Source organism: Phoca vitulina, unplaced genomic scaffold (genome assembly GCF_004348235.1).
Source record: "Phoca vitulina isolate PV1807 unplaced genomic scaffold, GSC_HSeal_1.0 scaffold21, whole genome shotgun sequence".
Classification (NCBI taxonomy): domain Eukaryota; kingdom Metazoa; phylum Chordata; class Mammalia; order Carnivora; family Phocidae; genus Phoca; species Phoca vitulina.
In genome coordinates this window covers 25,617,730-25,631,807 of record NW_022589724.1, presented here as the reverse complement: position 1 = coordinate 25,631,807, position 14,078 = coordinate 25,617,730, and the positions used below count along the sequence as shown (strand labels likewise).

General features: G+C 51.6%; 1 protein-coding gene across 4 annotated transcripts in view; it reads right to left on the bottom strand.

Annotated features, from left to right (window-relative positions):
- LRSAM1 (leucine rich repeat and sterile alpha motif containing 1) overlaps positions 1-14,078 on the bottom strand; it is a 38,733-nt gene that overhangs the window by 17,693 nt on the left and 6,962 nt on the right. For all 4 annotated transcript variants that reach the window (XM_032418348.1, XM_032418350.1, XM_032418351.1 and 1 more), the window contains 8 exons: positions 12,953-13,037; positions 11,791-11,912; positions 8,434-8,524; positions 5,551-5,681; positions 2,385-2,414; positions 1,829-1,951; positions 1,423-1,562; positions 463-507 (listed from right to left, as the gene is read on the bottom strand). In XM_032418348.1, the coding sequence (XP_032274239.1) occupies positions 463-507; positions 1,423-1,562; positions 1,829-1,951; positions 2,385-2,414; positions 5,551-5,681; positions 8,434-8,524; positions 11,791-11,912; positions 12,953-13,037 (767 nt within the window). The remainder of the gene's footprint in view (positions 1-462; positions 508-1,422; positions 1,563-1,828; positions 1,952-2,384; positions 2,415-5,550; positions 5,682-8,433; positions 8,525-11,790; positions 11,913-12,952; positions 13,038-14,078) is intronic.

Genomic DNA, 14,078 nt, shown 5'->3' with positions numbered 1-14,078 from the left:
TTTAAAGATTTTATTTATTTATTTGACAGAGAGAGAGACAGCGAGAGAGGGAACACAAGCAGGGGGAGTGGGAGAGGGAGAAGCAGGCTTCCCGCCGAGCAGGGAGCCCGATGCGGGGCTCGATCCCAGCACCCTGGGATCATGACCTGAGCCGAAGGCAGACGCTTAATGACTGAGCCACCCGGGCGCCCCAGAAATGGATTTTTCTGATTTTTTTATATTAGCCATATAGTTGGACATTACACATTTTTTTTATTTACGTCTCAGTTTTTCTCAGGAATGTATATGTGTGTTAAACTTGCAGGTGGTGATTCTTTTTAAATATTTTCTAAGGAGGTGAATCTCCTTACAGCTTTAGGAAAACTTTCTGGCATAATCCTTGAGAATCACAAGGTCTTCTCTCCCCAAAACCTCCCCCAACCCCAAGGCAACACTGAGAAAGTGCTTGAGCGAAACGCTAACCTTTCATTTTCCAACGACTTCAAGATCTCAGAACTTTTCTTTTGCCTGTGGAGAAAACCAAAACCATAAAAGGTCACTGCAGTTGTCACCAGCAGGCCTGTTTCCAACAGAACTGCCCTCCCCTCGCTGCACTGGCTGTGAAGAGGGGGCTTAGGAACCGGCCGGGGTTCTCAGCTCAGAACCTCGGGGCTGTGTGTCCTCGGGCCAGGTACTCAGCCACACCAAGCCCCAGCTCCTCATCTGCAAAATGGGATCATCATGAAAAAAGCTTCACGGAGTATTTGTAAAGAGCGAATGAGAGACTATACACAAAGTGCTCGGCATGTAAGCAGCACCCGACAAATGGGAGCCTTCCGGTAGCTTGCCTCGGAGGGGAGAGCACGCTGCGTGGCACGCGGCAGGCCTGCTGGCTCGCTCGGGCACCGTGTAACGGCTGCGTGACGGAGGAGCGAGTGAAAAGCAAAAGGAGGCCTGGAAGCAACAGGGGACATAGCAAAAGCCTGTTTCTGGAGGCTTTCCCCAAGGGACCCCAACTAGAGATTCTGGAGACCTCTATCTGGCTTCCTTTCCCCCAAGCCCACCGAGACTGGCTCCTAGCCCCGCCCACCCTGGACAGGATTTGTTAAGGCAAAATCTCACTATGGCTGACCTCAGCGCAACGGGTCACTTGGAACCTAAAATACTGGAGCAGGATGTGATCTCAACTCTCCCGTTACACCCACTCATTTCCCAGACGGGACACTCGGGAGGCACGGGTCTGAGGACAAGCCACAGACCAGGTCAGGCCCCGAGCAGATTTCTCTTTAGGCTGGTGCAAACTGCAGCACCAAGACTGGACCCTCACAACAAAAACCTCAGGCAGGAATCGAGACTATAAGGGAGAAATGGATGCCTATCCTGGGCTCTTCAAAGGGTACCGATGTCAGGGAAGGTCTCTGGGTCTGGGGAGTGGGGGCTGACCTCTGGTTATCCTGCAGGAGTTTCTGGATCCGGTTGGAGATGTTCTGCTCCGTCTGCTTCAGCTGCTCCTGCAGCCGCTGCCGCTCGGCGTCCAGGCAGCGCTGCCGCTCACTCAGGCCCTGCTCCAGCCGGGACTGCTCCTGCAGCAGGACAGGCAGCCGGCCTGAGCTGGCAGCAAGGGGCCCTGTCCTGCCAGGCCCTTCCGTGTGATCTTGGCCCAGGGCTTCCCCTTGCTAGGCCTGGGGTGTCCATCACACACGAGGAGGCTGGCTAGGGTATCTGTAAGGGCCCCCCAGGCTCTGGGAGATCAAGGGAGAGCGCTTACCCCCACCGCCTCCCCACAGCAGAGGGCCCCCCTGGCAGGGAGTGTGCAGACAAGCCTGACCCCACTTGGCCGTTCACGGACCTCCTTGACCGTCTGAAGGATCTCGTCCTTCTGATTGTTGCTCTGCTGAAGGAGCTGGGCATGCTCTCGCTGCCCGAGTTCCAGACGCCGTTCAAACTCCAGTTTCTCCAGCATCTTCTGTTCCTGCAAGAATACAGATCCTGGCGATGACTGGCAAGGCTCTGTGGGCGTCAGGACATGGGAGCAGGGTGAATCCACGCAACTCCCAGTAGTGCGGGCTGAAGGTCTTCACACCGAGCAACATCCTCCAAACCCAGTGCCTCCCATTAACCATTCCCCACCCCCCGGGCCCAACTGTAATAAAACATTCTGTTCACTGGCAGAGGCTAGAGGTTTAAAGTCCGGGGTCCCTGAGCCTCAGACTGCTCATCTGTGAGGTGGAGATACCCTTTCACCACCGAGGCTGCGTTAAGGATGTGGTGAGGCAGTGTAGTTAAGAGGAAACCTTTAGTTTACCGTCTAATTTAGAGACAGGAAGAACTTGTTCCCTCAAATCTTTTATAATAGATCTTTGATAAGAAGAAAAGTGGCCAAGGGAAAAAAGACATTTTCTTACCTTCCTCTTCTCATAGTCTGAGAACCTATTCTGGGGGGAAAAAGACAGTGGTCAAGAGAAGGTGGCAGCAGTGGGATTCCTGGCCCGTGGCCAGAATCATGGGGCAGCCAGAAACCAGCTCCACCCCTAGAGCACTGTGTCAGAATGGGGGGGGGTGGGGGGGACGAGAGGGAAGGGTAGTCTGATAAAGGCTCCCAGAGGGTTCTAGCAGACAGCAGGGCAGAGAACCACCGGGCTTGGCACAGGGTAGGAAGCTCTTCAGGATAGTTCTGGGGGTGCAGCCCTGAGAAGGTGTAGTGCTCCATAAGGGGGACCAAGAAGTGGAATGTGGGATTCCCTGTCCGTACAGCATACCTGCAGTGCCCCAAAACTCTAGCCCACCAAAACACAAACACAAAGGGACACGTACAAGTTCCTGCAGAATTGTTCTACAGAGTAAAAACCCTGGCAATAACTCAGATGGTTACTTCAGTAAGTCATGGTGATTCCATGCAGTGGGTCACACAGCTATCAAGTAATGGGGCAAAGGTGGGGAGCTGCAGGGAAAGAGGTCTGCCACCTTTCACTCTGTGTGCGCAGGATTCTGTTCTTGTAAGAACAACACAACAAAACTCAACTTGGAGTTTTGTATCTGTTCAGATCGGACTCAGGAAGGAGATGCATTAAGTTTGTGATGATTACCTCCAGGGTGTGGGACTGCGGGGTGTAGGGGGTGACATTCGCTTAGTTTACATATTTCTGTATTGTTCAGACTTGTAACAAGGAGCATGAATTACTCTTATAGTTAAACATCAACAAACACACACAGATATCTTTAAGTGGCTCTTGTATTTAGTTATCCAGCTCAGAGGCCAGGATCAAGCTGTCTGAGCTGTAAAAGCAGCATATTATAAGGAAATCGGGTTTGTCCCATGTTGAGGTAGGAGTAAAATTTTAAAATTAACTTTTAATTATACAGATAATATCGGAATATATTCTCTTCATAAAAAATTAAAACAGCATGTAAGGTATCCATGGACCATTCCCCAGCCTGATCCCGGTTCCCTTCTGCCCCCCTGCCATGTAACTACCATTACCAGACCCGAGTGCACACATTTATTTATACATAATTTGTGCCTTTGGAAAATACAGAAGATTTGTCTGTGTGTGCTCATATATAAATGTTTTAATGAAGGCAAAATTCACATTCTGTATAATTCATTCTTCTTAGTATGCAGTTCTAGTCATGTAACGGTCACTACAGTCAAGATAGAGAACCACCCCATTACCCCCCAAAATTCCCTCGTGCCCCTTTGTCAGACTGTCCTCCTACCCACCCCCCCCACGTTAATGGCTATTGCTGATATGCTTTCCTATATATTTGAACCTTTCTGAACATAAAAAGGGCACTAAACTATATCCACTGTGTTCTGCGGCCTGCCCTTTTCACTTACCCATCTGTCCCGTGATCCATGCCTGGATAGATCTAGTGCATAGTAGGGACAGGACACAGATGGCTCAGCCTTTGCCCACTGGCAGACATTTAGGGGGCTTCCAATATTTCCCTACTGCAAATAAGGCTGCAAGGAACATTCTTGTAAATGTCTCCTTGCACAAGTGTCTCTCTGTGTGTATGTACCAAGAAGTGGGACTCCTGGATCATGGGCGAGGGCCACAGCCACTTAAATTTTTAACCCATATTATCAGGTTATCTTCCACAGTGGGAACACCGGTTTTGATTCCCAAGAGCAATTTATGAGGCCACTGTTTCCCCACACTCTGGCCAAGAAATTATCAAAGTGACATTTGTGCCAATCTGAGGAAGGAAACAGTATTTTGTTGTTTTAGTTTACCGGTCTCTGATTACTAGGGGAATTGGGTTTTTTTCACGTTTACTGATCATCTGTACTGTTTTTTGTTTAGTTTTTAAGTATGCTCTATGCCCAACGTAGGGCTTGAGCTCATGACCCTGAAATCAAGAGTTAGGTGCTCTACCAACGGAGCCAGCCAGGTGCCCCTCATCTGTACCAGTTTATTCTGTAAAGTACCTGTTGATAGATCTTTGGCTTTCTTTTTTCCCCCCTCTTGGGATGGTTTTCTCCTTCTTACTGCTTTGAAAGAGCTCTTTATATGTTCACTCTGCTAATCCTGCATCAGAAATGTTGCAAATACTTCCTGAGGGTATAAATGGACGTGATTTTCCTGGATCGAGATCTTCCCCCTCTCTAGTTCTCACTGAGCTGCCAAGAGAAAGACAAAACTACAAAGGCCTACATGGTGGCACTGTCAAACAGGGAAGGGGGGCACCAGGGACCCAGAGAGGAATAAAAAGTCCTTGGAAGGTAAGAAGTCAAACCCTTGGCAGCTGGTCCCCACCGCCCCGCCCGCCATCAGAGGCCCCGGGCTGTGGGCCCCCTGTGGGAGCGCAGGGGGGACAGAGGTGGCTTCTGACTGCCTCCACTGTCAAGTGCCCCTCGCTGATGCGGCCAACGCTGACCAAGCTTCCTCTATGCCCGTCCTAGGCCAGCTCACCCCCTGGGACCGGGGGGGCCAGCCCCTCGCTGTGCTGACACGTGTGCCTCCCTGACTGCTCACAGAGAGGAGAGCATGACAGGAGTCCTGTACAGCAAGGGGCACCGAGGCACGAAGTACTTGCTGAGAGACAACAAGGAACAATACAGACACGATCCCCAAGCTCCCCAAGCTCCATCCAGCAGGGGAGACAGACATTAAACAAATCATCTCCCATGTAATTCTTCATTTAGAGCCGTGATAAGTGCTCCCAAGGAAACATGGGGCACCCGGAGAACATAGAGCAGGAGACCTGACCCGGGCTGATGTGGCGGGGAGACTTTTCAGAGGACGTGGGATTCAGACACAACTGAAGGATGAGGTGGAGTTAGCGAAAGAGGAGCAAGGGGAATTCCAGATTGGGGGGGGGACTGCAAGTTCAAAGGTCCCGAGGGGTTCAGGGAGCAGAGAGGAGCCTGGTGCATGTTTGGTGACGTGGTGGAGTGAGGTGGCACAGGCTTTGTGAGAGCATCTCAGCACACTGGTCTGGATGGAGGTGAATTCTAGTTTGGTGGGGGAATCCAGGGCCTCCAGCTCTGACCATCCCCCCAGTGCCCAGGGCCCCCTGGGCGCACCCCGCCCCCCCCACTCCTGTCAGCAGGCAGGTACGCCTTACCTGCCACTCTACCTCCTCCCGGGAGAATCTGTCCGTGGGCCCATCAGGGCTGTTCCGGGAGGTGTCGGCTCTGTCCTGCTCCAGGACCGGCAGCAAGTACTGAGAAGGAGGGTAGTATTCCAGCCCTGACTCTGCAAGAGAGGACACAAGCGGACCAGGAGGGAGGGGACAGAAACGTCAGCTCCTGCAACCTCTGACTTCCTCCCCAGCGTCCTGTCCCACCTGCCTGGTCCACTGCTCCCCTGCCCTGGACTGAACCGGGCCCTCCATCTTGCTCACTAGTCCTAACGCCAGGGCCTGGAATATGGCAAGCACTCAGTAAGTGTCAGCTGAGTGAATAGATATGCTGGCCAGCTGCCTCCCCATCCACGTGAGAATGAGATGAGAAAAGCCTGGAGATTAGTGGAGAAGCCTGGGTCCATAATCTCCTATGTGTATGAGACCTTGGACAAGACGCTCACCTTCTCAGGCCCTGCATAATTTTCTCCTATATAACTTGACAGGGTTCATACTCTTTACCCATTTTTGAGTGGGTTGCTTGCCTTATTCTTGTAGATTTATAGGTGCTCTTTATATACTGTAGCTAATAACCTTGGGCCTATAATATATATTATAACTATCTTCTTCCAGATGGTAACCTTTTTAACTTTAATGATGGGATCCTTTTGAGGTAAAGAACTTTTAGATTTTAATATGGTCAAAGTTGTCTTTTAAAAATATAAGCAGGAAAAGAAATACTAAAAATGGCCAGTAGGCGTATGAAAAAATATTCAAAAAACCAAGGACATGACATTACAATAATAGTAGGCTGCTTTTATCCATCGGAATAAATAAACTTAGAAGAACTTTAAAGATGACACACCAAGTGTTATTTGTGGGAAGGAGAAAAGGGTCCTCTCAGAAGCTACTCACAGGAACCTAAACTGGTGCAGCGCACAGCGCTTGGCCCCTTTCGCCTGCCAGCCCCACTGTGGCCTGCCCTGGGGGAATATGCCCACAGTGCCAGAGAGGGCTGGGTTAACATGCTCGCAACAGTGGAAGACTGGAAATAAGCTCACGTTCACTATAAGAGGAAGGCTACATAAGCTGCGGGGCTCCAACACGTGACATACTAGAACGAACTTTACAACAAGACAGATGCATCCGTCATGAGATAGGAAAAGGCCCAAGACCTATTTTTGAGTGAGAAAAGCAGGGCTCAGAATCACAATAGTGCACTATCTTTTGTGGATTTTAAAAGATGTTTTTAAGAGAGCAAACCCCAAAAATTTATGTACATATTTATACATACTACACCGTGTAAACAAATTGAAGAATTATTTCTTAAGCTGCAGAGCAAGCCTACACATGTTCACTGCCTTATTCTTTGTCTTCTGTATACCTAGAAATCGCATAATTGAAAAATCTTTTTAAGGAAGATAAAGGGTTTGGGTGGGGGGATGGGTGGCATAGGCGAAGGGGATTTAGAAGCACACAGTGATGAGCACTGAGTCACGTACAGAATTAAGTCCTCATGTGGTACACCTGAAGCTAATGTAACACTATGTTAATTATACTCGAAGAATTTGTCTAGCTCGGCTATTGGCCGGGGTACACATCAGAGTCACCTGTTGCTCGAAGACTAATTTGGTAGGTGTGTGGCCTGAGGAGCCGTTGTGGGATGTGTAACTTTTTTTTTAACTGAAGTATCACATACATACAGGAAAGAGCAAAAACTCTTCACGTATAGCTTGGTGAATGTTTAAGAGTGAAATCACCCTTATGAACAGGACTCGGTTTGGGGTCAGTGCTCGTGTGCTGATAAAAGTGTCTGCAAGGTTCACCGTGGCCATAGCAGTAAGACTGCTTTTTTTGTTCCTTTTGACTGCTGTATCGTATTCTTGTGTGAGTCTGAGACAGCGTACTGACCCGTTCCACCACCGACAGGCATTTGGGTTGTGTCCGGTTTGGGCTATTATGAACAGTGCTGCCATGAGTATTTCCGTACTTGGCTTCCGACATATATCCATATGGACAGATCCTTTCCAACTTCATGGATTGCCCTCTTTCCCTAACTGGTGTCTTTCTGATGTTAGCGAAATGTAATTTATCAACACTGTATGGTTGGTGCTGCCTGTTGAAGGAAGAAATTAAGGTTCTTTTTCCCCACATGAATATCCAGTTGATCTGGAATCATGTATGGAAGACTTCGCTTTCCTTTCTTGTTGCTTTGCCATGACATCTGTCACCCACAGCTGTATGAGTCTTGGCCGTGTTCTACAAGTTCCCCAGGTGACAGGAGCCCCTAATTAAGACCATCTGCCAGACGGGAGGTGGCCAGGTACTCTGCCCTCCCCTCTGGGCACCTGGACCAATGGTGGCCCTGGGTTTTAGCTGCACTGTCACTTCTCCAAGTCCAGTCCACTGTGGCCTCAGTCCTGGATGACCCCAATGACCTCCTAACTGGTCCCTGGCCTCCACACTTGCTTTCTCCAGGCCCTTCTCCCTGCAGGTGGAGTGAGCCCTGTCCTGTGCAACACCAGGCCCCAAGGGCCTCCCCAGCCCCCTCTGCCGCACGCTTCCCACTGCCCTACCCTTCTAGGCCCTTCAACATGCTTCTCCTCCCACCAGCAATGGCCTCCTCTCCTTCCTAAGTCCTAAACGCCCTCAGGTTTCAGCCAAGCCACTTTCTCGGACCTTCCCTGATGCCCCAACCTAACCAGTAACTCGATTTCCTGTGACCATCTGCTTTGCTTGTGTCTCCTGCCAGATCTGGAGAGCTCCGAGCAGCCGGGAACTGTGGTCTCCCCGGTCTCTGCTGTCCCCCAAGTCTGGGCTGACACAGGGCGGTTGCTGGGACCATGCTTCCTCACTGAGCGAAGGAGGCAGGCTGCCTGGCTTTACCTTTGCAGAGGAACTGCTGAATGGCCCGGGTGCCGGCACTGCACACCTCCTGGGGGGGGTAAACCATGGACGAGGCGTCGAGGCTCAGAGTCTGCAGACACAAGGGGAACCTCTTTATACATGTTATCAACACAATCCCAAAGCACCTGGTTTAGTTACGAAGCTGTGTTCACTGTGTCCTCTGCTGAGCAGGGGCAGCTTACCTGTCTTGTTCCTGCTGCGTTCCCAGCACCTAAAATGGTGTCTGGTGTGCAGCCAGCACGTGATTCATGGTTTTGGATAAAAACTTAAATACGTGGGAAAAAAGGAAATTGTAGGACAACATACAGAATAAGATTCCATGTTTGTTAAAAGAAATACTCCTATTCTCTCACATTAGTATATTTATAAAAAAAATGTGTGGAGGAATATATATCAAGCTCAAAATGGTTTCCTCTAAAGGAGAGATTCTGGGGTACTTTCTACATGAAATTGGAATTTTTTAACAATGTGATTTTTTAAGAAAAAACCCAGTGTTTATACGGGCACACGCGCCCCTGCTTCTGGGTTTATGAGGCCCAGGAAGCAGGGACCTGGTTCACACAAATGCTCACAAAGCTATCCACAGCCCTACTGTGAGGTCTTCCATTGTTTTTGTTTGTTGAATCAAGCCCCCCTGCTATCCTCTTACTTCTTCCCAGAGGCCTCCTGGACTTGGCACGAGTTATCTAAAGCCCCTTTCAGGAGCCCATATCCTCTCTGCCTGGGACAGACAGGCCCGCCCCAGGGGAAGGCCTGAGGGACCAGGCCGGAAGTGGCCGAGTGGGGAAAGCAGTTCAGACGCCCCCCAGGCCTGGCGAGCACAGCCCTTCCACCCAGGGACACGCACTGCAGGGGGAGCCTGCCCTGGAGCACAGGAACCAACTGCCTGAGGCTGGGGGGCCCGAGAGCAGAAAACCCCATCCTGGGAGGCCGAACCTAAAGAAAATTCACCCACATGGGTAATACTGATCACCAACAGGAAAACTGGGTGCTGGGGCTGCACCACCTGGTTTGGTGGCCATGAGCCACGCCTGGCCATGTCGGTTTACGTTTTAACTGACTAAAATAAAAGCGAATTTAAAGCTCAGTCCCTCAGTGGCACCAGCCACAGGTGGCCGCGGCTACTGCATGGGACACACAGATGCGGGTGTCCCGTTATCGGCGGGAGCAGCAACTGGACAGCGATGCATGCGGTCAGACTGCAGCTCGTCCTGTCCCAGCTGTGTGCCCTTGAACAGGGCAGCTGACCCTGAGGCTTGGCTCAGCTCCCTCCGAGTTCAACGGGCACGATAGCACCCAGCGGCAGGGCTGTTTGATGGGCAATAGATAAAACGTGAGAAAGACCTTGGCCTTAATCGAGAATGGTCACTTATGGTCTCATCCTGAAAAAGGGTTTGTCCAAGGTGCCACCCAGAAGCTCAAAAGCTTTTTTTTAAAGAATGGATGTAAAGTACAGCACTCCCAGAGCTCCCACTAGCTGATGTACGAGGGCTTCAGAATCAGCGTCGCTTTTAGCTGTGCGCTCAGGTACGGTGGCCACTAAGCACATGGGGGGCCTGGGTGGCTCAGTCAGTTAAGTGTCTCTCGTTTTCAGCTCGGGTCATGATCTCAGGGTCGTGAGATCGAGCCCTACATGGGGCTCTGCGCTCGGCAGGGAGTCTGCTTCTCTCCCTCTCCCTCCGTCCCTCCCCCTGCTTGCGTGTGTGTGCTCTCTCTCTCCCCAGTAAATAAATAAATCTTAAAAAAAAAATGTACAAGTCAACATGTACTTCCTTGGTCATACTAGTCACACTCCAGTGCTTGAGGGCCACACGTGGCTAGTGGCTATCGACTTGGGACAGCACAGTCACTGGACATTTCCATCACTGCAGAAAGTTCTGTTGGACAGCACTGTCTCTCCAGCCTGCCTAGGGAGAGGGGCTGACCATCCTGTCCATTCTCAGGCTGGCTGCCACAGTGGGAGGGACCAGCCCCTGGGGTCAGCCCCCTTCCTTTGCTGTCTACATGCTCACCCACCCACTTCTGATAAAGATGCTGATGTTCAGCAGTCTGGACTGAGAGGTAATTCACTGATGGCTCATCAGAGGGTTCTGGGATGTTGGCCAGACTATGTGTCATCGTGGAGAGATAAGTCCCTGTTCCAGAGGCTGAGGTGCACAGAGGTGAAGAGCACAGGCCCTCAATTCACACTGCCTGGTTTTCAACCCCATCTCTGCTATCACTGCTGTGTGGCCCCTGGGCAAGCTCCTTAAACTGTCCATGGCCTCGCTGCTTCACCTGCAAAGGGGCACAGCGGTATCTGGCTTGCAGGATACTCTTGAGGATTCAGGGAACTGATGCAGATTAAGTACCTAGCCTTGTAAGCACCAGAGAAATGTGGGCTGTCTTGTCATCACAACCGTAAGAGCCCCCACCTTCCCTGAGCAAGCTGCCTTGTGTCAGTGTCTGTTAAGGCCTGAATTGTGTGACCCCCAAAAACATACATATGAAGTCCTAATCCCCTGTTACCTCAGATGCCACTGCATTTGGATGTAAGGTCTTTAAAGAAGTAAACAAGTTCAAAATGAATTAGGCTGGGCCCTAATCCAGTATGTCTGGTGTTCTTATCAGAAGAGGAAATTTGGACACAGGCCCATGGAGAGGGAAGATGACGTGAGGACACAGGGAGAAGAGAGCCATCTACAAGCCCCGGAGAGAGGCCTCAGAAGCAACCAACCCTTACCTTGGACTTCCAGCCTCCAGAGCCGTGAGAAAATAAATCTCTTGTTCAAGCCACCCGTGCTGTGGTCCTTTGTTACGGCCACCCTGGCAAACCCATACAGTGACCCAGGAAGGGCTTGTCCCCCCTCCCTGCTCTGATGCTCAGCTTCCACACCTCCAAGTGAGGCTGCTCTCCCCGTCACGGAGCTCTGGGCTCTTCGCGATCTGGACCCTCCAGACACAGCAACTGCCAACCACACCAGATCCCCCGTTCCTCCCTTAACACCTCCTGTGCTGTGCACCTCCTGCTTTCTCTGTACTGTCCCCTGCACCTGAACGCTCCGTTACCCGTGTCTACTTCTCCGAAACGAGTTCCTCTCTCAAGGCCCGGCTCAAACACATCTTTCACAGAGTGTCGACCCCACCAGGATTCAATGTTCTGTCTTCACTCCAGGAGTGTGTATTTCTGTCACGGTCACGGCAGCAGAAGTCACATAATGACAACTGCTCGACATCGCTCTCTCTGTGAGCTAACGACCGAGCCCAGCACTTCCTGACGAGTGCAGGCACTCAGGAACGTGGAGGGGGGGTGGGGGGGCCAGGGCGAACCCCAGGCAAGAACGGTTCCGCACGTACTTCCAGGGCTCGAGCATGCGCCAGTAGCTGTGGTAACCTCTGCATGTCGTTCTCGCTGACGTCCAGAGTACGTAAGCTTCGAAGCTCCCCCAGGGTGTCTGGAAGCTCCTTCAGCTTGTTATCTGGAGAGATCCCAATGGCACAGCTCAGCTTCCCAAAGCCCCTCCAGCAGCTTCCTGCCTGACGCCGCCAGGACCTGGGGGCCCGTGGGTGCCTCACTCTGATCCCGGGGTGTGCGCCAGGTCCTGAGACCTGAGGCTCCGTGAGGAAGGGCACAGGGATCCAGTTTCAGGGGCCTGGGTTCAAGTCCTTACTCCACCACTTACTAGCTGGGTGACTTTGGAAAATGGACTTTACCTCTTTGGGCCAGTTTTCTCATGTAAAATGGGGATAATGATACTGTCTGGGCTCACAGGAGCATCAAAGGATTCCATGAAACTATGCATATGAAGCCCTTCGCCTTCAGCACAGTGCCTGTCACACCGTAAGTGATCGATAAACACGGTATCATTATTTTTATCATCATTTAGATGTTACCAATGGGTAAACTGAGGCATTTTGTGCAGAAAGTGCTTAAGGACAACCAGAGGACACGAGGGAGCTGGGGGTATGGGAGGCAAGCACCCTGCATGTGACTCTGGGCTCTGTAACTATCACACTGGGTGGTCTTGAGCAAGTCACTGCTCCCAGCCTCTTTTCTTCCCCTGTCAAGTGGGGGGCACCCCTCCCTGTCCCCACCCGATGGACTTGGGAGGCTCGCTGCATCGCCAACTGAGGAAGCGCTCCTCCCCGAGGGTGAAGCGCTCGCTGTCAGAACCTGTACTGTGGCTCCTGGACGGCTCTCCCCCAGCTAGGCTGCCACTCCGACCGCGCCTCATTACTATAGATGTGGGGGCCCGAGTCCGGGAGCCTGGTGTCAGAACTGGCTAGCCTCCTCTCTGTAAGGCCCTGAAGAGTCACAGGAACTCTCCAGACACCCTGTCTCTCATTACCATGGAGACAGCCCCCCCCCCCCCAGAAGGGGGTCAGTCCATTTTATAGGGACGCTCCAGGACTGGCTGCCCTCCTGCTCAGTGGTTCCCAGGAGGAGCACTCTGTGGATGCTGGCCAAGACAGCCCAGAGCCGACTGAAGTCACATGGACAGGGCGTTCTGGCCCCTACCTTTCACATTGAGGGTCTGGAGCTGGATCAGGTTCCCAATGGAACGTGGGAGATACGTCAGTTGATTCCTTTCCACATTCAATACCTAAGAGAAAGGGGAAAATGACATGAGAACCCAGACACAGAGAATAGGGTCTAGCCCTGCTTCAAGCCAGGCAGCATCTGGGTGCCGCACACACTTTAACTCCCCCTGACAGCCCTGCGAGGAAGGCACCGATGGTTATGATCCCACGGGCTCAGAGCGGTGAAGTCACGTGCCCGAGAGAGCAGAGCCAGACCTGGAGCCGGTTCTTGCTGAGATTCCACCATTTATGGAGACCACAGAATGCCCCATGATGGTCCCACAATCAAGCAAGGAGGAAGAAGGGGATGAGCAGGTTCAGGGACCTGGGGGAGGCAGCCTATGACAGGGCTCTAGGAATCCCAGTGCTGGGGGAAGGAAGCTGAGCTGCATAAAGGCAGCGGGATATGCCCAAGGTCTCAAGGCTGGCAGCTGGTGGTGCCCAGACAGGATGGCAGGTCTGCTGGATTCCGCAGACCGTGCTCCCTCCTGGATGTGGCACTGTGAGGGGAGCAAGGCCAACAGGATGGCATGCTAAGTACTCATTAAACATTGATGTGATGGAAAGCTAAGGAGTCATTAAAAATAACGTGGCAGATGAATGTTTGATGAACCAAAAGATGGTTAGGAGTTACTGTCAGGTATCCAAAAGTTACAAATCAATGAATGCAACAATTCTATAAAAATATACATGTTAAAAAAAGTCCCCAAAGATCCTACACCCAGGTATTCACTGTGGCTTCCTAAGGGGTGACAATTCCTACTATTCTGCCACATGTTCTGTGTGCCCTTGGGCACGTGACAGGCATCCCTCTGGACCTCAACTTTCTCACCTGTAAAATGCAACATCACCCACATCGTAGGGTTGTTCATTCCCATCATTTCTTGGTCTCCTCCACGTTGGAGGCAGCGTGCGAGGTGGGGGTGCAGCCCTCCGAGGACTACGTCTCCGTCAAATCAGTAAACCCTTCATTAGGAACTACGCACGGCCATTAGTGCTCCCAAGGAAACAAGCTGGGGCTGAGACAGAGGCCCAGAAGGTGGATCTACTTTGACAGGGAGGTT